Source organism: Podarcis melisellensis (genome assembly GCF_964234715.1).
Source record: "Podarcis melisellensis genome assembly, chromosome: 17".
Taxonomy (NCBI): domain Eukaryota; kingdom Metazoa; phylum Chordata; class Lepidosauria; order Squamata; family Lacertidae; genus Podarcis; species Podarcis melisellensis.
Genome location: NC_138534.1, coordinates 4854168 through 4882123, shown reverse-complemented (window position 1 = coordinate 4882123; position 27956 = coordinate 4854168). Strand labels below are relative to the sequence as shown.

The 27956-nt window shown below is 46.5% G+C and overlaps 2 protein-coding genes across 2 annotated transcripts in view; one reads left to right on the top strand and one right to left on the bottom strand.

Moving 5' to 3' along the window:
- PFKFB1 (6-phosphofructo-2-kinase/fructose-2,6-biphosphatase 1) overlaps positions 1-27956 on the top strand; it is a 294172-nt gene that overhangs the window by 112453 nt on the left and 153763 nt on the right. The gene's annotated exons all lie outside the window — the stretch shown is intronic.
- FAM120C (family with sequence similarity 120 member C) lies at positions 16-27718 on the bottom strand. Its single transcript, XM_081895134.1, has 16 exons — positions 26911-27718; positions 19440-19686; positions 17462-17544; positions 15554-15682; positions 15075-15177; positions 13880-13965; positions 12461-12777; positions 11890-12175; positions 11595-11766; positions 10979-11228; positions 10464-10578; positions 6194-6403; positions 5246-5447; positions 4669-4807; positions 4134-4191; positions 16-2982 (listed from the first exon to the last, which is right to left on the bottom strand). The coding sequence occupies exons 1-16, from the start codon at positions 27514-27516 to the stop codon at positions 2680-2682; spliced, it is 3306 nt and encodes a 1101-aa protein (XP_081751260.1). The 5' UTR covers positions 27517-27718; the 3' UTR covers positions 16-2679.

Below are 27956 nucleotides of genomic sequence, written 5' to 3'. Positions count from 1 at the left end.
ACCGTAGGCCTTAGGCACATTTTAACTGCCCTTTTACGTTCAGAAAGAGATTCCCGAGTGGGTGACAGGGCAGATTCCCCTCCCACCTTTTCCCAAAGACTCTTGTTGTTGCTTCCAAGCAACTGAAATTCAAACGTATTCCATCCCTGAACTCCATCCAGCTATCAAGGTTAGTAGATATTTACAGAACCGACATCCCATACTCCTTGGGAAGGAAGGGCAGGATGCAAATTTAATAAATAAATAATAAATAAACTTCTGCCCATGGATTTGTCGAAAGCCCTTGTCAAAAGGATCTACAGCAGCGACCATCACCACACCCTTGTGGCAGTTAATTTCATACGCTCGTTGTGCATCGTTAGGAAGTACTTTCTTTTGCCTATACTGTTTGTGGTCAAGGAGGCAGATATAGCCATCAGGACATTTTTTCTGACCAACTGTTTTTCATCTGTTCCTCTTATGGTAGAATCACATGTGGGGGAATTCAGCCTACTGGAGAATGGATTGATTGATTGATTGATTGATTGATTGATAGCAGAAGGCAGAAATAAAAATCAACACACATTTCAGGTTGGAGTGGTCATTCTGACACTCTCACAATCTAGTAACTGAGGCACATGCCATGGATGATGTCAGAAATCAGACTGCATGGACGTATGCAGCTGGAAAATTGGTTAGCGTTCTCTTTTCAACAGAACTTTAATCCTGCTCACCCAAACTCCCACCTCAGTTATATGATTCTTTACTTTAAAACCACCCATTTTATCCATTCTATATAAGCAAAACTGTGTGTACTCTGCACTAAAAACAACCACCGAGACAGTTTCCGTACACAGTCTCTCTTGTGCCATATGTGTGTGTGAGAACTGGCTTATTTTTGCAGTTACAGTGGTACCTTGGGTTCCGAACTTAATTCGTTCTGGAGGTCTGTTCTTAACCAAAAACCGTTCTTAACCTGAGGTGCGCTTTCGCTAATGGAGCCTCCCACTGCCATTCTCATCCTGGGGCAAAGTTCTCAACCCCAGGTACTACTTCTGGGTTAGCGGAGTTTGTAAGCCGAAGTGTTTGTAACCTGAGGTACCACTGCATTCAGCTTCTAAAAAATTTTTTCCAAGAGAACTGTAAGATGGCATTGGACATGGATGGAATGAAAGGGGCAGAAACGAATGGTGAGAGATGGGGAGTGGGGGAGATACCAGCAACAAGAAAAGCAGTGGCAGTTGTGCAAGGCCCTAAAACCTCTCCAGCCATCTCACAAATGCACTGAAAACCCTGACTAGCTCTTCTGAGAAACCCTTTGAAAACATTTCCCTATTCAATATCAGTGGGGTTTTGTTTTGTTGTTGCTTTGAAACCAAAAGCTGTGATTTGAGTACGCCAAGCCCTGCACTGATTTCGAGATTGTTTGCTGAAGCACACAACTCAGCCTATAGAACAGTATATCACTTGAACTGCTGTATGTTCTCCTGGGTTACCCCTCCCTCTCTTGCCCCCCAAGGCTCTGGGTCGGTTTGATTCTTTTGACTTCCAGCCTCCCCACCACCTGCCCCATGGCAACAGGGGGACAATCCACCCTTAGCCCCAAACCCCTTTACAGCCCCAGCCCTATTTGCTTGCTCACAGTCCTGGAATTGTAACAGTAAGTGCTCGTCCGCTTGAAGGATAAGAAGTTTTCTGTCTGATATCAGGAGGCCTGGTTCATCTGCCCCAGCAGCCCTGTTAGCAGGGCCAACTGCTGGCCGCTGGGGACACAGGTCCTTTAATTCACAAAGAACGCATAGCGCATTTCGGAACGCAAGTTGTCTCCCGGGAACGTTTTCACCCTTTCCGGGCTTGCCGCGTTCATATTTATATATAGCTCTATTCACGTTATATATAAATATAATCTCTCTCTTTCTCTCTCTTATATATAATAAAAAGCACAAGCCGACTGCTATACACACTTGGGAGTATAAGGTGCAGTAGCTGTGCTGCTCTCTCTCTCTCTCTTTTAAAAATCATTGTCTTTTCCTACACCCCCCCCCCCAAAAAACTTCGCTCCATGCTGTTTGCCTCCATCCCCCCTGCCCAAGCAATACTGCTGTTTGGCCTGCTGGTGGGGGAGCTGGCAAGAAATTAACAAGGCAGGCAGGAAAAATCTGCCCCTTTTTAAAATAAAACCTTGCCGGCTTTTTCTCCTTTAAAAAATATCCCATTCCCCAAATCCAGAATTACCATAAATCTTGCACCCTAAAAACAACTCCCCCCCTATAAAATTAAAAAAATCAAAACAAATTCAAATAAAAAATTTAAAAGGAAACAAAAAATGCCGCCCTTTGGGATCCGATTGGCACAATGGCAAATTCAAGGGGCAGAGAGCAAAAAGTGCCGATGTGGTCACCCAAGGTGGGACAAGAGCCCCAAGCCATCTCATGTCACTCCACCCCCCTTCAGGGCTGCATCTGCTACTCACGGGGAAGAAGAAGCACCCATGACACAAACCCTCCAAATGCGAGTTGTCAAGAAAGCTCTGCGCCGGGACCTCCCCACCACTTAACCATTCTCACCAGCGCAAATGTTTCCATTCTGGGGATTTGCAGAAGTGGTGTATCCTCCCCCCCAGCCCCACTAGTTTGCAACGCCATGACACTTCTCTCCACCGCCCCACTGCCAGCCAATCGGACCCACAGCGGCGTCCATTCACTCCTCTTTCTGCAGAGCTGGGAAGGAAAGCTTGTTCTCTGGGCACCGTTCAGGATCCCCGCTCAGCGTCCCGAAGAACGGGCTGTTGTTATTGCACAAGTCAGCGTCTCTGGCTAAGGCACAAGGTGATGTGGCTGAGGGGCAGGCTCCAGCCCCTGGGTCCTCGCCCACTGTGGGCGTGGTGCCCCCGTTCCCGTTCACCTGGGACTGAGGACGGCTGCTGCTGCTGTTGTTACTGCTGTTACCACCATTGCTGTTGTTGTTGAACTCTGGTGTCTTGGCAGTTCCTTCTGCAGAGCCCTGGCAAGTACAAGAGGAGGCCTTTAGTGGGGGTTGGAGTTGGAAAAACTAAGTAGAACACCCAGGTCCTGGGATATTGACTAGAGAGATCCAACCTAAAGATGCAAACACTTCTGAGATGGGGACAGAAGGCTGCTTCCATCAAAATCCTTTGCCTTGCATGCAGCATGACACACAGAGTCCATACTGTTTTCCAAACCAGTCCACGAGGTGAGCTCTTTTAACCTCAGAGCCACTCGTCCACCTGCTTCACAATGCCAAATCGTGAGTTTTTTCCATCCCAAAAGATGCAAGATAATGAAGGTAAAGGTAAAGGGACCCCTGACTGTTAGGTCCAGTCGTGACCGACTCTGGGGCTCATCTCGCTTTATTGGCCGAGGGAGCCAGCGTACAGCTTCCGGGTCATGTGGCCAGCAAGACTAAGCTGCTTCTGGCAAACCAGAGCAGCGCACAGAAACGCCATTTACCTTCCCGCTGGAGCAGTACCTATTTATCTACTTGCAATATAATATGAAATGTAATAACATAATAAATATAATATGAAATATAATAACAGGTGCCAAATAAAAGAAAGCAAAAGTGGAACAGAATACCTTGAACTAAACATAGGGGGGAAATTCCATACCAGAATCAAACATAATAAATTAATGTTACCCCCCAAAATGTGCAAGATGTGAAGTCCAAAGAGAGAAACAGTTCTCTTATTTCTCATACCCAGGAACCATTCAATAGACCAGTGAATTGCAACCTGCTATTCTTTATACTCAAAGGCTTCTTTTGCTGGCAATGGGCTAAAACATCACCCTCATTTTATAGATGGAAAACTCAGCCACCCCTAGAAGGAAAAGGAGCTGAAAATAAGCAGGCAAAAGAAAGGATTCTTGGTTCTCCCAAGGCCCCTTGCTTGCTTCTCCCAAGGGGGGGACAGACCTCCAAAAGCCCTATTTTGCAGCATCCATTTTTATTTCTTCCAAAGTGTGCCTCATAGCGGCTGACATAAAAGTACCCAGAAAGTGGGCCATTGCAGTGGTATCCCTTGGCAGCAAGTTGGCAGGTACTTTTAGAAGAGCAGGGAAAGGAGGATCCACCAGTGACATAAAAAAGGGTTTGGATACTGCACAGGGAACAACAGGGGAGGCAGGGACACATACTTGCTTGCTCACTTTCTTGTTTCCTTTGGGGGTTTTTCCAGAGTTATCACGACCACGGCTGCAACAGAAAGAAAGGTGCAACACCTCAATTTTACGAATGGAAATGAGTTATTTTATAACGTTCCTCATCCAAAGTAGCAAGTTATTAAATTGGTTAGCTTAGTATCCTAAATCTCAAATTGGTTATATATCCTTTTATCACAAAAGGTATCTGTTAAAATCTAATTGATGAAACAATTAATTCATTAAAAAGGCAGATTCATTCAGCTTTAATCTTTAATTAATTCTAAGATCTTTCAACTTGCTCTGGATTCTCCCTACTCAATCCCGATTTACTGGTCTTCTTGTTCTTTTCCCAAACTGTTGAGACTCGTCTTCCCTTTCCACAGAAAGGTGCAGAATCCAGGGGCCAGGCTTCCCACTCCTCACTAGGAACCCCAAATCTCAAAAAACTGCAGGGGACAAAGGGAAACAAGACCCTTCCCTGACAATCAAAGCTATACGAAGCCAAGGTGACTCGTCTAGTGGCACCTACCCTTTCCCTGGGCCTCCAACAGATACCACTTGCATGCCGAAGGAACCCTGCCCACGGGACGGCTTGCTTCCAGCCCACTGGCCCACCACCATGCCAGCAATCTCCAATTTGCCTCCTTGCGGTGGGATAGGGTGAAGACCTAGGAAAAGGGAAGAATCAGTAAGCAATTAAGCAGAGTAGGGTGGTTTGCACCCTATTTGATCACCTGCACCCGCAGCTGATGGTCTCAAGGTCAAAGCATGAGAGTTGGAAAGAAATGGCCCTACTGCAAACTCAACAGAGATCACTGCACAGACGGAGGGCAGACGAGGAAGCAAAACCGTTTCTGGGGCTGTACTACTTTAGACTGCAGGTGGGGAACAGCCTGCCTAAAAAGAAAAGAAACCCACCCCTACCCCAAACATTAATAAGTGGGAGGGGGGAGCCTGCAGGAGGAAGTTTGTGCAAATTAGATCAAGAGCTTCCTGCCAGGGCAAATAGGATATGATGTAACTCCCACTATTTGCTAGAGAGAAGCAGGCTATAAATCATATGAAACAAACACGTAACAGAGGCAACTGGAAGCTCAGCAACTTACCTGTGAAGCCTCTGGTCCTCCCAGGGGCTGAAGGCTGAACGGAACCAATGGCGCGAGGGTAGAGAGGCATAGGGTAAAAGGATGGGGCCATGGAAGATACAAAGGGTGGAGGTGGGAGCAGGGGAGGCGGAGCCTGGCGGTTGAAGTTGATGCCTTCCAGGATGCTCTGCCTCATCTTCTCTACCTTGGACACCTGTTCATTCTGTGGATCAAGGAGTAGTAGGAAGGAGACAAAAGAATAACTGAACCAGAGTTTGATGGTATTATAAAAGTGCCAGGCACTTCCCGCTGCCGTATCCCTCCAGTAGAACAGTATCAAGGTCATGGAGTGTAACTAGAGTCAGCCAGTTAGGGCAATTTGCCCTGGGTATGATCTTGGGAAGAAGGGTGCCAAGGGCACATATTATGTGCTGCATTGACAATTATTTGAACAGACGATGGAGAATGTGATCCCGTCAAAGTTAAGCACTTTGACTCCCCCACTGTAATCAGTAGGATGTAAAAATGCCTAACGAGACTGAGAGCCTTGTGGTGTATTCTGTTCAGTATGAAGAAATTAAGTACGTTCTCCAGATAATAGATTGAAGCCAGATACCACTTTGCTCAGAGGCTTGGTCATGGCAGCAGGCCAGGCAGAGTGGCAGTTTCTCATTAGCTTTGTGCCTGCAGCTTAACAATACACAAAACAGCACATTCAGCTGTTGAATACTGCTGGTGGGTGGGTGCTGCAGTGGGGGAGAGAGTAACTAAAGGCATTAGACAGCAGCAGCCAGAGAACTTTTGACAACACTCTTAGTTTCACCTACAACTAGGAGGTGAGCATGTGTAGAATGCACAGGAACAACTAGATGTGGCTCTGAATCAAGGACTAAGCAGCAACAACTCAGGAAGTCAGCAGCAGGATCAACTGCTCAGCAGCCACTTCCTTCTAGGAGTGCTAACCCTTACCTGTCCATCACACAGGTCTATCAGGGGTGCCTTTTCCCACGTGGCTTTGATTAGCTTGCTCTGGAAAAGCTTCCCGTCAAAGTAGATCCATGGGCAGCAATGTTCCCAAGGGACGGGCTGCCCGCATGCATCGTTGGCGAAGAGGGCTGTGTCCACTCCACTCATAAACAGGGCAGCCAGCTGAACTCCCCGGGGATCCAGCTTCTCAATCTGCAATGGAAACAACATACCTTCAGCCATCAAGGAGCTCATTTTAGTAACAGTCCCCCACTTTGTCACAGAGACCTCAGTTACTGAGTGAGTTACCCACAAGCCTGTGCTTGTAATGCAGGAGAGAGCATCAATGAGGTTTAGCACAGGAAAATGATAATGATGGTGATGATGATGATAAGTATCAGATGGAAGCCTGAGACACAGCACAGGGCTTTCATTTTTGACTTCCAAAGTCAACCAAGCCAGACCTACTCATATGAACATCACAGGGTTAAAAAGAGGAGAGCAGAGCCGTCAAAAGCAGGGGTCAGCAAACTTTTTCAGCAGGGGGGCCGGTCCACTGTCCCTCAGACCTTGTGGGGGGCCGGACTATATTTTGAAAAAAAATAATGAACATATTCCTATGCCCCCACAAATAACCCAGAGATGCATTTAAAATAAAAGCACACATTCTACTCATGTAAAAACACGCTGATTCCCAGACCATCCGCGGGACGGATTTAGGTGGTGATTGGGCTGGATCCGGCACCCGGGCCTTAGTTTGCCTACCCATGGTTAAAAGGGTCTGTTGAGATCCCTGCTCTGACCAACCCTGGAGAGATTAATCTACTACATAATGGGCCAGAAGCAGGAACCGGGTGCAAACACCCCAAACCAAAATTTGTTAGGGCTCAGGCCTGTTCCGCCAAATCTTCCCATCTCTCATCAGGGCAGACCTCCCTCTGCCAGATGTTCTCTGTGCGCCAAACTTTTAGTGGCTCTACACTGGGCAATGCGCTCTGGAGTCACGGCTCATGTGGGTATCGTACTCTCACCCTCTCTTCTCTTAGCCACGTTTACCACTTTTCTACCTATCCCTTGCTAGACCATGCCCCATTTTTAAAGGAACAAAAAAAAAATTACTAGATGCAAATACCTCCAGGTATGTATAACGTGTCCTTCCTTCCCAGGGAGTACCTGCAACCTGTCCCCTCCCTCCATATTTAATATATTAAGAAGCAGGGCTCTCTTCCTGAGGGCATGGTTTCTGGCTCTCCAGCAGACCTGAGCCCCAGCACTTCTTTCCTTAGCAAAAGGAGCGCTGGTTCTACTGCTTCAGGCAACTTTTATTTCTCCAAAGATTTCTTATTAAAGTTTTCACAATACAGTAAAATAGTATCTAAGGCGAATAGAATCAAACAACCAAGAAACAGAGGAGAGAGGGAAGAACAAGAAAAGAGAAAGAGAAAAAAGAACAGATACGAAACATTAACACTAATAATAGTAATAATAATAAAACACAGAATTATATGTATATAGCCCTCGCTCATAAACTTCAATCCCCATATAAGGAAGAGTCTTCTCAGCTGTCACCTGGGAGAGCTTACCTCTTCCTCAGCCTCACACCCTGGGAAAGACCCACAGAGGCCCCATCTCCTATCACCTCTCTTTATGTATCTTCATTTAAGAAATCAAAAGAAAAATAAATAAACTACCAAAAAGAATCATAAAGAAAACAGAGTAAAGAAGGGGGGAGATGAAAGGGGGGGGGAAAGGCTTCGCTTCTCTATCTGCCAATTATTTGTATTTTCAATTACTCAAAATATGTAGCATTTACATTCCAGAAATACCCAGTTTCCCCCATTCTGCTAGATGGGATCTGCTAGATCTCAAATTTTCTTCCCAGACATCTTTTCTCACTCAGTAAGTCTAATGTAGCTCTTCATTTATGCATTGTTATCTTCAAGTGTCCAATATGTATATTTTTCCCCAGTTCCTCGTGGTGAGTTTCTCCTCAGGGGTTCCAACCTTTCTCAGTAATGTAGTAATTCATCTGTTTGCCTGTTAAATCTTCATTAAATCATTTTTCATTCTTTTCTTTTCCCCCATCTCCTTTTCTGTTTGCGTATTTGTTATTCCACATCTCATCAGACACAGCTTTGAAAGCGCATTCAGTATAAAAAACTATGCTTTGAACTGTGATCAGCTGTTTTTGTGGTCAGTAAATTTCCAACTTTACAGCAGATTCCGTCATCAGCTCCCACCTTTCTGGCAGCCATAAATCTGTCTCCTCAGTTCCATCTGGTATTTTTTTCACATTTAGACAAAAATGGTCCCTCTGTTCGCCGACTGCAGATCCTACACCTCCCATTCGTCTTATCTGTATCCCAATCTCCTTAACCATCTCCTGTAATCTGTTTCTTAAGTCTATTAGCTGTGCCTTTGCATGAGTTTAAGGATCAGTGATGTCTTTGCTGTCAGCATGATATATTACGCTGTCTTCGCTTCCCTGTGTTTTGTGACGCAGACAGCAATTCCCACTTTCATTTTCCATCAACTCAGCACACGGAAACAAGGGCTTACAAAAGACGTAAAAAATAAATTACAAGCAATTCTGAGCTCCAATATTTCCAGGCAGTGAATTATTTAGAGCTTCTTGAAAAGGCTTTCCGTCTGTTATCTGTTATTGCTTTTAATTGTCTGCAGTCTTTTCCCTCTGTGTGTTATTAATTGACAAATACAGAATCCAAATTATATTCCTTTCTTTCCAGTCCTACTAATAATAATTAAGATAAGGAGGGTGCAAACTTTAAGCTCTAGTTTAAGAGCGATTATGCAGTGCTCAAACCAATATATTCACCTCGCTGTAGACACATTTCACCTCCACAGAGATTTATCTTTCCCTCAGTACGACAATGAATGTCTTCTTTAGAATATCGGAGGCTGTGCTCTTCAACATCCCTTAGTCCCAAGGGGAGTTAGATAGCCAGATTTATCCCGACCACCTCTCATCTCTGCTAGTGTAGCGCTAGCAGACGTTATCTCAGTTCGCCATAGTTCCAACCAGAAGTCCCTGCTTCAGACAACTTTTAAAGATCACAGTGGCCCTCCTGTTACACCTCTAAACACTATGCCACGGATTTCTTTCACTACTGCTCTACATCAAATTCCTCTGCTTAAAGGTCTATGCAATCCAATGTCATACATGCAGGATGACTTTATGTACATCACAAGTTGTAGGTCTTGTTGTCATAAGCAACAGGAAGTGGTAGTAAACCCATTTGTGGATGGCCCCTCTGTAACCGGGGCTCTCATGATGGAATGTTCATGCACAGAAAAGGTTCCCTGTACAAAGAAAACTAGAATACCGGTAAGAAAGCCAAGATATTAGACTAGAACCCTCCCTCAACCACCACCACCAAGCCTGCATGCTCATTCTCTATGTACAAGGAATATATGATCTCTCACCTGCAGTCTGGAGCAGAACAGCCCAACTAGGTGAATTCCAGTCTAACAAGCCTTGTCAGCAGAAGCCCCGTGCAAGGACTTCCACTTGAACGATGGGGCTCCCCCCCCCCCCCGCATGAGTCCCAAAACTGACTTGGGAGGGGGCGTCAAGAGAACATCCAAAACACCTTGCAGGCAGGGAGAAGGGCTGCAATGCTTGGATAGACAGAATGTTTTGTCCTAGCACAATACTGAATTCCACCCATTGTATCATCTGCCATCAGAGACAAGACAGGAGTCTGGAAATTTCAGGTTTTGCAAAATTAGAAGTTTTGGGTTAGCAGGAACAACAGCAGTATGAGAGGAGATGGGATGGGTGAGTGATAGGCAGCAAGGAAGCATTGACAAGGGGAGTGCATCTGCAAAAAATGCATGATTTGCAGGAAGGTTTTGCCTCTCATGGACAAGAAAGGTTCCCCTTCCTTAGCCCACGAGCTCTAATCCACTGAGCTGCCTTCCAGATTCCCTGCAACAGAGATGGGGAATCAATGCCCTTCAAATGCAGTTGGACTCCAACTCTCATCAGTGCCAGTAGCCACAGCCAATAGTCAGGGATTGTGGGAACTGTAGTCCAGCAACATCTGAGAGGGTTCCTAGATTAAGGTTACCAGATTTTTTTCAATGAATCCGGGGACACTTTTCAACTTCAATGGGTTTTGTATGGGGACTGATTTATAAATCCGGGGACTGTCCCCGGGGAACGGGGATGTCTGGTAACCTTATCCTAGATTCCCTGCTCCTGCCCTAAGGGTATAAAGATTGCAAAGATCAAATCCAAGCTCAACTTTACCTTCAGTTCTTGAAGCTGATCTGGCTCATATAGCTGAGCAGACACAGCCTGGGCCAGGAAGGCGTCCAACTCATGTCTATGCAGGATCCGACCCCCAGGCCATTGTATCATGTATCTTAAAAAAATAATAATGACAGAATTTAAAAATCAAAAGAGTTACTCCATTACGTACTGGGGAGGAAAGGAAACCAAAGGGACACTTCCCAGCTTCTTTTTCTATTTAACTTTAACGCTGCAAGAGTTTACAAGCATTTTAACAGGAACTCAACATTAATAGCTAGCTACATAGACACCTTGTATTTTCTTGGAAACTCAAAATGGGTAAACAGAAGGAACTTTCAGTTACTAGAGTAAGTTTTGAGCCTCAAGTCAGGAGACGATGTAACTGGCGCTCCACCCACCCGTACACAGAGCCACAATTCTTCCAAATCCTGCTGTGCCATTCCACCCATCCTGTCTCAGGAGCCCTCTCTCCTGAGATTCCCACCCATCATGCCCAGACCTGCCCCACTCACCGTAGCACACAGCACATAAGCAGCAGATGTGTGGGGACATTGGCGGGATTGAGCATGCCGGGGGTGTCAGATTTCATACAGGCCAAGAAGGCTCTCATGCGTCGGTTCTTGTCCTCCACTGCTTTGCCCAGCCACAGCTTCTTGAGGTTGGGACACGTCCACTCTCGAAAAGCAAGGGCCGATACCAATTCTGGAGTCTGTGGGGATTTCCCCTTGTACGCCGACCATTCCTTGACGATAACTGGAGGAGCTATGGAGGAAAGAGCAGGGCCCATCTGACTGCGAGGATAAAACACTTGCACACTGTTCCTGTAAGGCACTTCCCCAAGCGCACATGATCAGGAGAAACACCATTTGGACCCAGCCCACCTGGAGGACAGATACAGGAAACCAGGTCGTCAATGACAACCGAACCTATTCAGCAGGCATGTACCGCAAGTCAAGGCCAACCTGTACCGCAGTTCAACACAATGGGCAATAAAAAAGGCCCTTGCTGCCAATGAATCTCCATATTCCAAAAAGTGCCCAGGATACCTCTGGGAGGCTCACCTTCCACTTTTACGAACACAACACTGGAACAGTAAAGCAACCACAGGCTGAAGAAGGGATCACCTACTTTTCACAGGGATACGCTTGCGCACAGCCAGCCGTTCCATCCGCCTCTGGGTCTCAGCCACACTGAAGAGGACGCCATAGACATGTTGCCGCGCAGCCCGGAAAAGGACAGCTGCTGGCGGCAGCTCGGTGTTGCACTCGTCTTCAATGCACACTGGGATTTTGATTTCACCCTGGAATGGAGGGTTGGAAACTGAGGGTCCAGGACTGCTGGCTCTCAGCCCCTGTGCTGCCCTCCAGGCCACCCCACAGAGATCCAGTTAAAATAACTCCAAAGATCCACTGCCCCACCTCACCTTTGTTAGGACATGGTAGATGAATGGGTACATAAGCCCTCGCCGGTGCCGGTGCTCAGCCACCCGAAGCACCTCGGGGGCAACAGTGGGCAGGGGTGGGGTGGTGATGTCCATGTGGTTGCGAGTCGCCATGGAGAGCAGCGAAGGAATGTGAGCCTCAGGCCCACTCAGGCTCCTCTCCGAGTTGCCAGTGCCCCCAGGTGGCTGCCCCCAGCCCTGAGTCATCCTCTTCTCAGCCCCAGGATCCTCCCAGCCGGACTTGCGAGGTCCGGATTCAGAGACGTGGCTGCAGCAGTGAGAGGAAAGGGATACGCTAGCAGTCTCACACCCCGTGGCAAGCAGCAAAGCCAGGACCTGGCCCTTCTATCCAGCTTCTTCCCCCACCCCACCACACCATGAGATCAAAACTGAGGAATCCTCCTGGTTCCACCATCCCTGCTCAATGCTACGCACTTTCCCAGACCCATGAACAGCAGTCATGGGCCCTTCCAACCCACCTTCTTCCATACATCCATAGCTGCCACCCCAGTCTGTCCTGCAGATCTCAAAATGCTGCTAGGTCCCCACTTACTTGGAGCTGGTTCCGTTGTGCTCTTCTCCATCGGAAGAGGAGGAGGGCGAAGACCCAGGCCCAGACGATGGGGAGGGCTTGGAACTCAGGTGGTGGTTGGGGAACTTGGCGGGGCAGTTGTCATATGAAACAGGCCAGTTGTTGAAGTGTCCGCCCTTCAGAGCAGGGTCCTCGTGGAAAGGGGCTGCATCCACCAGGCCATGTGGAGAGAAGAGAAAACTGGAGCCAGGGCCGGGAAGGAAAGACGAAGAGGTGGCAACACCGCCATGAGTGGAAGGCGGATGGTACTGCATCTTTGGCCCCATCTGAGGTGCAAACTGGAGATGGAAGCAAAGGGGGGGAAAGGGTTGACAGATTGTCATTGGAGCTACCTGAGCAAACCTGGAGAAGGGCCACAGCTTAGCAGCAGAGAACATGCTTTGCAGGCAGGTCTCTAATCCCCAGCATCTGCAGTAAAAAATGGGCTCAAAGAACAAGTGATGAGAGAGAGCTCTGCATGAAACCCTGGACAGTGGCTGGCAGTCAGAAATACATGGAGCCGTAGCCTGATTCAGTATAAGGCACTTTTATGTAGTTTCTGCATGGGAGGATGGGTTCAAGGCACTGAAATTTCTCCCTTTGGAGATATGGTCCAATCCTCTTTCTGCGATCATGTACTGTCTTTAGCTCCAGCAACTATAAGAATTAGTAACATGTCTTTTATTTTTTTAAAGGCTGAGATGCCTATGATGATAACATGCGTCAGATGCCACACTCCATATGGTATCACAGACTCATGGAATGTACACAGGCCTGGCTTGGCAGAAGATGCAATGCAACAGATTTTAAAGGGGGCAGTGGTAACAAGAGGGGATCATTCTCATGGTACAGTTTTATAGCTCTCCTTGAAACGGGACCAAATGCTCGCAAGAGCACCTGCATATGAATGAATTGCAGGTGCAGACCTACCCTTTGCAAACACAGAATTTGGCCTTGGTCAGCAGATTTATACTTTATGAAGAATGAGACAGACTGTGGTAAAATTCCAGATTGTACTACTTCAGTCTGAGTGCAGGAGGGAGAGGGTGTCATGTTTCTGAATGCTGTAAACTAGAGGAATATGTTTATCACAAGCCTCTTTTTTATGTGCTAGTCTGTTATACATATGTGGCTTTTTGCATAAGAGAGCATTTTTAAAAATGACACACGAATACCCCTTGCTGCCTGAAGTAGCACAATCCAGAATTCTACTACCTCACCCTCCACTGAAATACAAATAAGCTTGTTGTAGGCTGGGCTTGCAACAAGCAACAGTCTCCCCTCAATAACCCAATGAGCAATAAGGAGGCACAGCCACTGACCTGTCTGTCTTGAACACTGTAATGAACAAAATTATCAAGAAAAGCTGAACATCTGCCTAAAACAAGTCTGGGGACTTACCACAGCCTTCCCAGAAGGGAGCGGTACCATTGGATTGCGGTTCATAGGTGCTGCCCCTCCAAAGTGGTTGGGCCCAAAAGCTGGAACTGAAACACAGAATTGTGACCTTGTTAAAATACAGGAATCTCCATTTTCCCAGCACACCCTTGCCGGGACCATTAAAAAGACTGAGTGTGGATACCTGCCAATGTACAAGTTGGTTAAACTAGGATGTGGTTGATGAACATTTCAAAAAGCAAGTGTGAGCAGGGGGAGTCATATTTTTGTGTTATGAAGGAAAGTCATTTATGTCTTTCCCAAGCTGGTGACTCTGACTTTGTACCTTTGGCCAACCTTATGGTACTCTGCCATGCTGGAACCCCTGCACATGGCAGCATGGTTTAGGAAAGTAGTTCTCAAAGATCTGTGTAAATCTCCTGAGAAGAGGGTGGGGTTCAATACAGAATGAGGACACATACTTTGGTCCAGAAATCCTGGAGGAATTTTGTCTGAAAAGTCACTCCAGACCAAAAAAAAAGAAAGTAGGGGGTGCTGATTGATATACCAGTTCTCTTGTCCAGCAAAAGGTAAATAATAGACTGCAGTTCACTGGCAAACCATTGTTCAATTTTCAACAGATTCCCTATTTCCTCTGATTATTGAGATTCTTGCAAAAGATGCTGGACTAGGGGAATTTAAAGTCCATCAAGGCACCTATATCCTTAAACAAGTATGCATGTTCAGAGGCACTTAACCCAGATTAGCTATGCCTCGTTAAGAGATCCTGAGAATGCACTCTTGCTATGTAACTTTAACACACAACTGTGGACAATGAGAAATGGCTGTTAATAATAGTTTTGTATGAGGGCAGAATGTGTGAATGGCTCAATGAGATTACCAGCACATGGCCTGGAAAGGTGCTCCAGTGCCTTTAGCAGACCGTGACACAGAGAAGTTCAAAAGGTGGAGTTTCTGGCTCCCTGTAATGCATGGCCACTGGAAAAGCCACTCCAAACTTCTTCCAGCCACGTGGCTAATGAAAGGCACCCAAGCCCTCTTTGGGCCAGGAGGTGGCAACTCTAGAGAAACGTGCAGACTTGATCTCTCCCAGCGGAGGGCGCCATAGGGTATCAGGCAGGGCCTCACCTTCTTGGACAGCGGGAGAAAACACGGCTGAGAGAGAGGTGAGGTTGACCAGCGCCGCCTGGATACTCACGAACATACGGGGACTGGCCCACTGGGGTAGGTGGTGCCTTCGTGGCCACGGAATAGTATTCTACAGCCTTCTTGAAACGCTCAATTTTATCTTCGGTCCTGGACTGGGGAGGAACCAGAGGAAAAGAAAGTGACAGGGGCGGGGACAGGAGTGCGGCCAATTGCAAGTCGCAATGGCATTCGGTGTGAAAATCCTACCGCCTGCTCAAGCCGACCAGCACAGAGGGCTATAATGTTATGCGATCTGCTATTGTTATGGGGTTGGAGGCGCAGGCCACTATGAACCAACCAGCTGTTTGTGGACTGCAGAAGCGCTGAAACGGGAACCCAGGATCTAACCCTCATTTTAACAGTCCCCATAAATAAGCCTCTTTTCCTTCTGTGGATCCCTTTATCCCAAACCTCTCCACTGCCTGCAACTTTCACGGCAGCCACAAGGATAGGTGGAAATTTAGCCCTGCACCACAGGCTCTGTCTCACCTGGGAGTGCTTGAAGACATCTCTCCCTATCACATCCAAGTTGGAGGGATTTTTGATGGAGCTGACATACTCGGACACAGCCTTGATGACTACATCACAGGGTGGCAGGACCAGCTGATGGGCGCGCACCTAGAACCAGCACACAAAGCACTTAAAATCCCTGGCAAAGGCAAACAGCAGCAAGACAACATCTCTGTGCTCTACAGGCCTGGTAAGCAACAACTTCTACCAGAGGGCTATTTTGGGGGCAGTCCCACACCCACCAGGTGGATGAACAGGAAGTCCTACTGCCGCAGACCCTTTCTACGTGTCTCTTTCTTCTCTGGACTTGCAATGGGGTGCCATAGGAAGATACATGGCTTGTACCTTTCAGGAACCAAATTTGGCCCTGGGGCCTCCCAGCTGCTGATCCCTAGTGCAGAAGCATGGTGCTCCCAGATCCTGAAATGGCTCCACCCTATTATGCAGCTCTTGCTAGTGACAGAAGCTCACCTGGTTCAACTGCCTTATCCCAAAGCAGGATCCTCTGCGCACCACTGACTTTGACACCAGAGTTTAAGGGCAGATTCACATAACAATCATGTTTGTTGGGGATACAACATATTGTTTGGCATTTGCTATAGTAAAGGAAAATGAAGGAAGACTGCTGGAATCTCTAAACATGAAGGGATATGCAGTGAGCATATACCAGGGAAGCTGCAAATCGGCTACGGCTCCCTGCCATACACCCACTGCATGTCTGAAGTCATATTATCTCCTCTTCATACATTTTTGTGTTTGCCAAGTTACTTGGGAGGTACTCATTTTCTCAAACCATCAGGGGAGACCCTTCTCTGGGTGCGCTCCCATCACCTTAAGGGGCATGGCCTTCTCAGGAATGGTACCCTCCTTATCCCCTTTCACTTCCCAAGACCTTTCTGTTTAGCTAGTCCTTTGGGCAAGCATCACTAATGTACTTTGTTTTATCTTGGCTGTTGTATTGATTTAAAATGTTCTAATTCCAATGTAGGTTTTGTATGGCATTATTATAACTGTTTCCTAAGCCCCCTTGAGAACCCTTGTGGGGCTAGGAGACATACCTTTTCACACAAATAAAGATACTTACAACACAAATCAAACACTGGCATACACCTGACAAATACGACTGCCTAGGGCATAAAGCATGTACTGATCTTAGCTCCTTTACAGCAGCCAGCATGGAGCATGACATTGGCAGAGAACAGGAGAGTAACCCATGCCAGAGGTTCATCATGATTTTCCTCTTCTTGTTGTGTGGCTCTATCCATCAAAAGTCCTCCAGCTATATGAAGCTGTGGCAGTAGTTTAAAAACAAAAAACTACACAAACAAAAACAAAAAAATGATGCTGGAAAAATGCACCCTGACCCCCCAAGAGTCATGCTGTGGCTCCTTTTTTCTAGACCTAGCCTAACCCCATTATATCTCTATACAGAAGTTGCTGAACTACAAATTCCACCATGTCTGACAGTGGTCAGTGGCTATGCTGGGGCTGATGGGAGTTGGAGTCCAACATCAGGAGATGCTCCACTCCTCTTCCAGAGCTAGGGACAGAAATCTTAGTTTTTATTAGCCTTGGTACAAACTGCATTTCTCCCACTTGTCTGAAGGACAAATGTCGTACGGAGTTCAAGTAGAGCTATCCTCAGCACCACCACTCTAAACATCAGAGCCACCCTTTCCCAGAACTGGTTTTGAAAGCACTGCCTCTCCCGCCGCTCCTCAGAAACAATCATGTCTCCCAAGAGTTGTGGACAAAAGATTTTGGCGTGCTAGTTCCCATCCACCTCACAAGTCTTTTTTCCTTAAGACACCACTGCACTGGTTCATTCCCCAAAGGGTTTCCTGCCTTGCTGCCCCTCAAGACAGGACAAGGGGATGCTGGCACTACCTTGAGTGAAGCTAGTGGGTGGTCTGGTCCAAGAAGGCTCCAATGGAAGGCAGCCAAATCTTCATCTGGAAGAATGTGGTTCCCTGGGAGCAAAAAGGGGATAATAACTGAACAGCGGCCAACAAACAAGAGGATTCAAACCCTCTGCCCCCCCATCCAATTTATTTCTCTGCCTTTCCAATAGGTAAAACACAGGTATGCAGAAACAGGTCTCACTGGACTGAACCTGCTAGTCTTAAGGTTTAAGCACATTAAGTTTAAAGGTAAAGAGACCCCTGACATTTAAGTCCAGTTGCGAACGACTCTGGGGTTGCACGGAAACGCCGTTTACCTTCCCGCCAGAGTGGTACCTATTTATCTACTTGCACTTTGACGTGCTTTCAAACTGCTAGGTTGGCAGGAGCTGGGACCGAACAACAGGAGCTCACCCCGTCGCAGGGCCTCAAACTGCCAACCTTCCAATCGGCAAGCCCAAGCGGCACTGTGGTTTAAACCACAGTGCCACCCGCGTCCCATACATTAAGTATAGCATGATGATAAAGACGCTTCTGCACACAACACACACATATCCACATTCTAGTACAGAAGTTATATACATTTGCATGGAGCTACTTAATTTGACATGTTCCTCCAGCTGAAAAAAAGCACAAATTGAATCCAAGCCCAACCAAGGTGGCGGAGGTTCCTAAGGAGAGCATGTCTGGAGTTATCAATACCTCATTCTGAGAGGAGCAACTTGAATTCTCCGTCCACATTCAATTTCTCTCTGTGGAAGCTTCTTGTGCCAGCAATGACCCAGAAATTGCAAGCACATTTGGCTTCCATCCACGTTCTAGACTTCTGCCAGTATAGTGTTCGGCTGGACTCATAGGGACTGTTCTTATGGCCTTGACCAAGGTGTCTCCTAAAGTTTTCTGAGGTCATAGGTATGGTGGATCACTTACAGAACCAGCCTCACTCAAAGCCTTTTCCCACTCATGTCCTGAACAGAATTTAAGTTCTCTCTCATCTTCACTGCACGTTCCTCTTCTTTTTCATATTGAAAAGACACACATTGGCATGGGGCTGTAGCCCAGAGGTAATGCCATCCCAGTTAAAAATATCTTATCCAGGAGAACCACTGCCAGTCAGAGCAGACAATACTGATCTAACTCTGCACGGATCAGATATAGCAGAAGGCAGCTTCACATGTTCAGACAACTTTCCAGTTTCTTTCTAGTTCCTGCCAATACTAGTGCAGTGTAGTGATTTAGCGTGTTGCACTAGGACCCCACTCAGCCATGAATGGTGACCTTGGGCCAATCAGTCTCTTAGCCTAACCTACCTCACAGGGTTGTGGTGAAGATAATTAAGGGTGGCGGTGAAGAACCATGTGTCCCACCTTGAGCTCCTTGGAGGAAAGGTGAGATATAAATATAATAATTAGATAAATAAATACACAGCAGCCCTTCGCCAATATCTGGACACATCCTAACCCTCTTTTTCTTTCCCCCAGATCAGACACTCTCAGCTTGAGTAGCACCAAACACTGAAGTTGGGGGGAAGTTGAGGAAATTGGGAGTTTGAAAATGATTTTAGCACCTGTGATTTGACAGCCCTTCCTGGGTCTCTCATTAGCCCAAGAGATACCAGACATTCCATGTGTAAAATTAAGCCGGATCTTGGGACACCCTAGGAATGCTATAGTTAGGCAGAGAAAAGACTGTGTCTAACACAATTTTTTTAGTACTTGTACCCCTCATTTTAAAGTCAAGGCACTGAAATATATGCTGCTGAAGTGTGCCACTGCCTACTCCTGCTGATTTTATGTTGTACTTTTTTTACAGCCTTCACAACAACTGTGGGAGGTGAGTTAGGCCAAGGGGAGAGCATCTTGCTCATGGCTGCCTAGTGAGCTTTTTGCCCAAGCAGGGAATTGGACCTAAGCCTCTGAAACCTTCACTCACTTCACCACTCAGCCCATCCAGTTTCAACATACCGAGCAAGGCAGCGAAGATGGGGAAGCTGCTTAGCTTGAGGCCCAGCTGCTTGGCCACTTCTTGCATCAGGAACTGGTTGGTGGTGAGGTTCTTGCCATTCCAGCTCAGTTTGAGGGCATGGGAGCTATAATAGGAAGGTATGTTGCAGAGGGCATACTCGGAGTCATGGGCAATGAGCCCATGGAAACCATTCTCCCGGAAGAAGGATACCACTTCCTGATGATGATCCTCCAGGCTCTGGAACACCTGCAGAAAAGAAGGGACGAGGCTGAGTAAAAAGGCACACTGCAGCAAAGCTCTTTCGTGCTTTCTGTTAAGCCCCCCCCCCCCCCAGTACAGAATTCACTTCAGGGCAATTCCTCCACAGACTCCATCTGCTTATATATGCAGGAAAGCAGCTCACTTCCCTTTGGAAGCTGAAAGGTATGGCATGTGAATATCAAAAATGTCATCAGAACAAGGTGTCTAGACATCAGGTGTTTCAGTTCCATGCTGTTCCACAAACTCTGGTTAAAGTTAACCGTGGTCTGTGATAAATTCAGGGCAAATATAACACTAAAGAGGAAAGAGGAGAATTAGAAGGGGAAAGGGAGTGGGGAGGAAGGAGGTTCCTATCTCGTAATCATGATTAGGAATTTGTAAAATATTACATGTACACTAGATTTAGGTGTTGACAATTTTCAAGAGATATCCCACACTACAGTTTTTATCTCATATCAAGTGGGTCAACGGCCTTCCTTCCTTCCTTGTTTCTCAAGAAAAATACATTATATACACCAGAGATCACTACTATGCTGCTTGGAGGTGCCATCTGGCATCCATGAATTTCTGAGTTTTTCTATTCCCTCCCCCCTTTGGTCATGAGGTGGTGAGGATGGTTACCTGTTTCTCACTTGAAAAGTACACAGGGCTCAAGGGGGAAGCTGGAAGAATGATGTTCTTTGTCACTTCCCTTTTCAGCTCTATGTGCTTCTCACGACTCACAGTCCCAGATCTGACTTTTACCTAGACCCCCCCTTGGGAAAGTCAAGTGTGTGCACTTCTATCGTTCAGTCCTGGTGGTGTGAGGGTGGAGAAGAGAAGTTATCGGAGGGCATGGCACCCACAGCACTCACTCCAAATGTGCCCAGAGGCCCAAAATGGTTGGCACCCGTAACCTATACAGTTAATGGTTTACTGTGATTCCCTACATATTTCTCAAGAGGGGACAGAGGCTGGAAAGCTATTTTAGTGTGAGAAAGAAACCAAGCAAAACAAACTGGAAGCAAGACAGAAACTCTTAAAAACCAAAGGTGATTAATGGCAAAGCAGCGAGAACACGGCTGTTTATAATCTTTCAAATCAAGATTTTAAAAAAACAATATAAAGGCAGATCCTGGGGGTTTTTTTGACCACCAACTATTGAACATTTAAGGGACTGGGTCCTGTCACTGTAATCTTAAGGCTTTATTCCTCTGCCCCAACCCAAAAATAAATTATTTTTTTGACATTTAATGGGAAGCAAGACGTTACTCTTGCTATAAATGGCGGCCACTAGCATTTCCTTAGTCCTTTAGCTGAAATCTTTAGCCCTTTCAGAAGAACATTTTGCAAACCCCTAAGGCTTAAAGATCATGTCCCCGAAAAACATGAAAAGGGCCTGCTAAGGATGATGCTGAAGTATTTGGGTTAATGGATACAATGATGGAATTCGTTCCTACAAGACACGGTGATGGTTCACTAGCTCAATCAGCTTGTATAAACTATTTTTTGTCAAATTCATGGAGAATATGACCATCCATACTCACATCCATGATAAATACCTTTGATGTTCAGAGGCATAAAACCTACTGAATACCAGGAGCAAGCCATCATCTGTGTGCTCCCAAAGACTAGGCTGGTTGCTAGACTACATAGACATCAGGCTGATTCAGCAAAGTTGGCTGCCTTCTCCCACCTTCAATTTTGGAAATTTAACTTCATTGGATCAGAAATCCAAGTGTGTCTCTGCTTCTCCTGCCGCCTCTCAAACATCTGTCAATTATTATTTTTATTTGTGTCCTTTCCTGTTTCCTGCATTGAATGATTCCATGCCCACCCACCCAGTAAATACAGAATGCTGGTATTGCTGCTGATTGTTCTACTTCATCCAAGAGCTTAAATCATACTCTGTCCTTCCTTTCTTATAGGTTCATTGCCCTGAGAAACACTAAGAGCCATAGCAATCACCAGAAAAATAGCAAGACAAGTATACTGATATACATTTTATCTGCATTAACATACAGATTCCAACACCTAGCATCATCACAATCTGTCCCCACACAAGCCAACAATAAGACACAATAATTTCAGGACAGTGTTAGAACTTCACCAGGCGCCAGGTGTGTTTTGCAACTGGAGCAAGTCCAATTGTGACCACATGGAGATCTCTGAGCACCAAATTGGCGACTGACATCTCCACCTGGCTGCCCCTCCAACTTTCTTAAGCAGGTAAGCAGAAGAGCTTTTTATTGCATTTATACCCCACCTTTTTCTCCAAGGAGTCCATGGTTCACCCCCCTCCTCAGTTAATTCCTACAATGACCCTATGAGGTAGGTTAAGAGCCTGTGACTGGCCCATGGTCACCCAGTGAGCTTCAAGACTGAGTGGGGATTTGAACCCTGATTTCCCAGGTCCTGGTCTGACACTCTAACCTCTACACCACCCTGGCTTCCTAGAGTATTTCTGCTATGGGGCACCTATATAAATTAGGAAGGTAAATAAATATGGGGGAAATCAAATGTCCCGTAGAGAAGGATCTGAAATATTTTCCTTGAAGCTTGAATTTGTTTTATTCTGGATTCTTCTATTTGCTGTTTTAATGTGTTGTAAACTGCTATGATATTTTTTCTTTAAAATATAGAACAGTACAGAAATGAAGCAAATAATCACAGCAAATTTCATTTTAAAAAAGATGCATAGACATTGCGTTGTGGCAACCATAACCTTGCTTTAAGGTGCCATTTGGTGATTAGCTGATATACCTGAGTTTCTAACACTGTTTCAGGACCACCCATCCACACTTCGAAAAGACTGCACTCCTAAGGCAACACACTCACATCTTAGGTCACCGAAAGCCAGATGTACATTCCAAAAATGAACAACAAAAGAATTTGAAAAGTTATTTCTCGTAACCAAAACCTTTTTTTTAGAGATTAAAGCCACAATCATGATAGACAGCACAGAACATGGCCTCTGCTCCAGTACACAGCCCCCTAGTTTTTTCTTTTAAAGGAGGGGGAGAAGCAAGTTCCTAGATCTCTCCATCCCTCTCTCTCTTTTTTACAGGAAGAGAACCTTAAAAACATAAAGGGCTATTTCTGCTAAATGCCTACAAGTGACATGGTATCTCAGTATAGAATCCAGCAGAAAGTTGCCATACTTCACTGTCTATGAATCCCCATCCTTCCACATCTCTCTCTTGCTTTATACACTTACTGCTTCCAACCATTTTAAGAGCCTCACTCCCTGCTCTCCCATGACACACAGTATTGAAAACAAAATGGTTTCGTACAACAGAGCAAAATTTAGACACACAGGCTTCATATCGTAATGGACTTGAAGCACTGATTCTGAACTGCGAGAGACTGGGACTTCTTTAGTGCAAAACCCAAGACCTCTTAGCAAAAATGAACAGGGAGAATGGAATGGAATGCTCAGCAGAAAACTATTAAGAACTTTTGCTCTGATTTGAGGCTTCGGTTCCCTTCAATCCATCCAGCCCACAATATACAGAAATACACAGGTCAGCATCCAAAGAGCTGCTTCTATACTAGCCCAGGCTTGGGCATAGCCAGTGGGTTTCCATTCCTCTTTTCTCTGCCCCCCACCGTGGCACAATGGAACAGCCGACCAACCTGGATTATTATAATCTGCTTTTGAAATCTCCCTCAGTTTTCAAAACTGCCCTGTGGTATGGGAACTAACATTTTGAGAAGCTTCTTTGGATATATCCAAAAGGACTTAATGTGGAATTGTTTGGATCCTGCCCACTGCAGAGATAACTGCACAAGACTAATACCAAAATCTAGTTGGGTTCAACTGTTTTCTACCCCTAAACAACATACAATCTAGATTTAAAGTACGTTTTATGTCTCACTTATTTCAAATGGAATGATATAAGGGCAGATTCAATTCTCTCTCTGAAATCAACAGGGCTTTATTAAAAGTGTGTGCCCAATATTGTAAAACTGCTTTTCCAAATGCACTCAAAGTGGTGCTGAGAACACACTTTTTAAAAATGGGTTGATCATTTATTAAATGAGGCTGTATTTAAAGCTCATCTGTTTCAGGTCAGCTGTTTCCAAAGCTTATTCAACTTCAGCTGATCTCCAAGCCTTTGCTTGCCAATTTACCTTTGGCCTCAGGAGGTTACATGCAGCTATTTGAGGGAATTTAGCTGAAATCCAGTATTCTCCATCTGCAGCCAGACACGTTGCTCCAAGCACGCCATTAAGAACAGTCTTGTTGGATCATACCAAAGGCCCATCTAGTCTGCATCCTATTTTCACACTGGCCAAGGAGTTGCTTGTGCTTCTTGTAAGTGTCTTTAATGTGTGTCTTTAAAAAGGCCAGCAAACCCATCAGGTTCTACACAGGAGATGGGCAGCTTGTTCAACACTGAACGCTGTGACCAATTTCATATCTCACACATGAATGACAGAAATTGCACTGCATTTTTAAATGACCCTAGAAGATAACTAAGTTCCAGTTCACCATGAGCATACTGCAGTTATTCTAGAATTCTCAAATGGCTATCCTCAAATGTGAATAACTTGTTGATCAACACTTGGAAAACCCTGGTGACAGGGACCTAGAAATCACAAGGATTGGATACACAACTTTGGGCTTGCCTTTACTTGCTTTACACACAGCTTTGAAAGGTGTGTGTGAGAGAGAAGAGAGACAGACAGACAGAGGGAGGGAGGGACTAACTAATGCAGGCTTCCTCAACCTTGACCCCCCAGATGTTTTTGGCCTACAACTCCCATGATCCGTAGCTAGCAGGACCAGTGGTCAGGGATGATGGGAATTGTAGTCTCAAAAACATCTGGAGGGCCGAGTTTGAGGAAGCCTAAACTAATGTCCATCTTTTACACTCTTAAATTGCTTTGCAGACATTAGTAATCAGTAATCATGACACCAACCCTGTAAGGTATATTGTCAGCATATGGGAGGGACCATATGGGAGGCTGAGAGAGCAGTGGCTTGCCTGAGACCACATAGCAAGTTCGTGGCCAAAGTGAGATTTGAACATGGAACTTCCTGGCCTCACGCTAACAGCCACTATGTGACACCAGCTGACACGGGACAAGCTCACCTATCCAGTTTTCCCACTGCTGCTGCTGCTTAATTCTATTCCCACCGCTTGGTTTTTCTCGCACACATCTGCCTACAGAGACATTTTTGATTGTCATTTCAACCAACCCCCTAACCCTGTAAGGATCATGCAGAATGCTGTGCAACGTCCAGGCAGGGCAACTCAGGGACTTCTCTTAGTCAATTTCAGATTTGAATTCCAGTTGCCAGAACCAAAGAATACAAGAAGCACTGCATCATACCATGCTGTAAGGGGATTCACCAATTCTTGTTCTTCCTGAGTGTGTCTGTGTTACCTACTATGGGTACATCTAATGTACTTCTGCCATTTGCCCACTGTTAGGTATGGGGAGCAAACAATCACCCTTCACAGGGTGAAATGATTAAAATATATTTTGATCTGGATTAGTAGTATTATGCTTTAGACTAGAGCACTTCAGTGTGAGCAAGGGTGTGGGTTCTAATCCTGTTGAATGTCATTTTCTTGTATACAGCGTAGTACGCACCTTGCTCTTATACCAGAAGCCTACAGAAGCAACTGCAAATCCAACTGTGTCCTAGATACTAACTTTAGGTGTTGGTCCAGTCCACATTTTTCTAGCAAATTTTAGTTTTCCTAGCAAAAGTAAACTGTATAGAGTTCACACAGCCATAGAAAACTCAACCCATAACACTTTGCTAATTTCAATCCTACAATTGTCCAGGCTTGGCTTAAATAGGAGACGCAAACACTCTTGTATTATTTCTTATTGCACAGATGGTTACACTGAGAAGATCTGCCCAGAATTAGTCATGTTATTCTTTCAGCCAAACAAAAATCTAATGCCAAAAACCTTGGCTTCAAAAATATTAATGAATCAATTAAAGACAGATTACAAAAATTTAAGTACTTAAAAATAGAATAAAGGAGAAGGGGCAGAATGTAACAGGCTTGAAAAATGGATGGGTAGCGTGAAAAGACACAGTACAGATTTGGTTAATAAGCTGCCAGTCACTTGTGCTAAGGAAGAATTGCAGCCTGTGGTAACTTTGTAAAAACTGTGCCTGCGGTAAGGAAGAATTACTTCCGGTTGACCAAGCAGTGGAGGTTTTATAACTAGGTAGAAAACTGATTATTTCAGGCTGCCAATATGTCATAAATCAGGGGTGAGGAAAACTGTGGCTCTCCAGATGTCTCTGGTTGGTGCTAATGGGAGATGAAAGCCATTAATATCTAGAAGGCCACATGTTCCCCACCCTTGCGCAGTGAAAACAGATGCACTTGGATGGACAACATAGCAGACGTTTTCCAGAGTTAGAAACCTCCGCAGATTTGATTTTATTTTTTTGCAAGGCCAGGCTATAAGTCACGAAGGATGCTCCACTGCTTGATGTTTAGCTCTCAGGTGAACTACAACTCACATATTGACTTTGCCAGGAACATAATAGTCTAGGCATTAGAATTAAAAATGTGTAGGGTAAAATAAAAGGCAGGCAATAAGAGATATCAGTGGCAGACAAGGTGAGAGCAACACCTTTGCAGAGAGCCATAAACGGTAAGGAAAGGTGCCAGAGCTGCTGGACAGGGAAGGCAACAGGTGCTGAGTGACAAGGAATTCTGAGATAGAATCATAGAATCATAGAGTTGGAAGAGACCACAAGGGCCATTGAGTCCAACCCCCTGCCAAGCAGGAAACACCATCAGAGCACTCCTGACATATGGTTGTCAAGCCTCTGCTTAAAGACCTCCAAAGAAGGAGACTCCACCACACTCCTTGGCAGCAAATCCCACTGTCGAACAGCTCTTACTGTCAGGAAGTTCTTCCTAATGTTTAGGTGGAATCTTCTTTCTTGTAGTTTGGATCCATTGCTCCGTGTCCGCTTCTCTCCCTCCTCTATGTGACATCCTTTTATATATTTGAACATGGCTATCATATCACCCCTTAACCTCCTCTTCTCCAGGCTAAACATGCCCATGGAAAACCATGATGAGCAACAGATGAACGAAATATAACAAAAATGCCCACTAAAATGGGAGTCAGGAAACAATGAGCGTGAAGAAGTGCAAGAACCAAGAAAGATGGTCAACGCTTCCGAAGCAGAACTCTACAAAATGCAATGGGGTGCGTTGGGGATGGTGGTGTGGGCCTTACCTTGACCCGGAATCGAATCATGGCCAAGCGGACGCAGTGCCCCAAGCAGGCCGGGGGAAGGAACCAGGCCCGGGGTGGCGGGGTCCCCTTGTTGCCCACATGCCCCGCGATGAGCTGGGCTGTCTGTCTCTCCGCCTGCGCCTTCCTGCCCCACTCAGGCAGCCTCTCCTTGCCGAGCCCTCCGTTGAAGATGACAGCCAGCTCCAGCCCGCCTTGGTAGAGGCAGGCCTGCGAGAGGGCAGCCAGGTAGCCCACCATGGCATTCCACTGGCCCCCGCACACCCAGTCCGTCTGGTAGCCGCCGTAGAGGCGCTGCAGGGCCGAATCTGCATCCACCAGGAGCCGAGCGGGGCACGGGGCGGCGGCGGGGCCGGGCAAGCCGGGCTGCGGGTGCCCGTAGGGGCCAGCACCGACCACGGCTCCCAGGCCCGGCGCGGGGCCGGCGGGGTGCGGGTAGCCGGCGGGGGGCGGGTGGAAGGCGGCGCAGTAGGCAGGGCCCCCGCCGCCCCGGCCCCCGACGGCCCGCGCCAGCTTCAACAGGTCCACGGGCACCACAGCCCCCGGGCAGCGCTTCTCCACGAACTCCTGGAAGCCCTGCACCCCCATGGCCGCGCGCGGCGGAGGGGTGCGAGCCCCACTTCCGCGACGGGGCGGGCACCCCCGGAACCAGGACCTGGCACAGGCAGAGCTGCTCCAGCTCCTGGCGCTTGGCTCCTCACAGCGCCCGGTTCGTGGGAATGGACGCGGCCGCCATGTTGTAGCTTTCTTCTCCTTCTCCTCCTCCTCCTCCGCCGCTCCTCCTCCTTCCCCCGCAGCTGAAACCGGAGCCTGTCGGGAAGTGTAGTCCCGTTTCTGCTTGGTCTCTCATTAAGTCAGAAGGACCATGCGAGGCGGCAGGACTACAACTCCCGGCAGGGCGGGAAAGGCGCCATCTTGTTATGGTTTCTTCGCGCTTTCCAGGGGCCGCATAGCTTCATGGGACTTGTAGTCTCGGGGAAAGTTCTCCGGGCCGCCAAAAGCTGGAGTCGGCCGACTTGGGACTACAA

What these genes read in the sequence shown, in the direction of transcription:
- FAM120C (XM_081895134.1), bottom strand. Translation starts at nt 27,516, where the DNA reads ATGGGGGTGCAGGGCTTCCAGGAGTTCGTGGAGAAGCGCTGCCCGGGG. An exon ending in ACCCACTAGCTTCACTCAAG is followed by an intron (nt 15,683 to 17,461) that starts GTAGTGCCAGCA and finishes TGCTGGTTCTAG; the next exon opens with GTGCGCGCCCATCAGCTGGT. An exon ending in CACAACGGAACCAGCTCCAA is followed by an intron (nt 12,176 to 12,460) that starts GTAAGTGGGGAC and finishes TCACTGCTGCAG; the next exon opens with CCACGTCTCTGAATCCGGAC.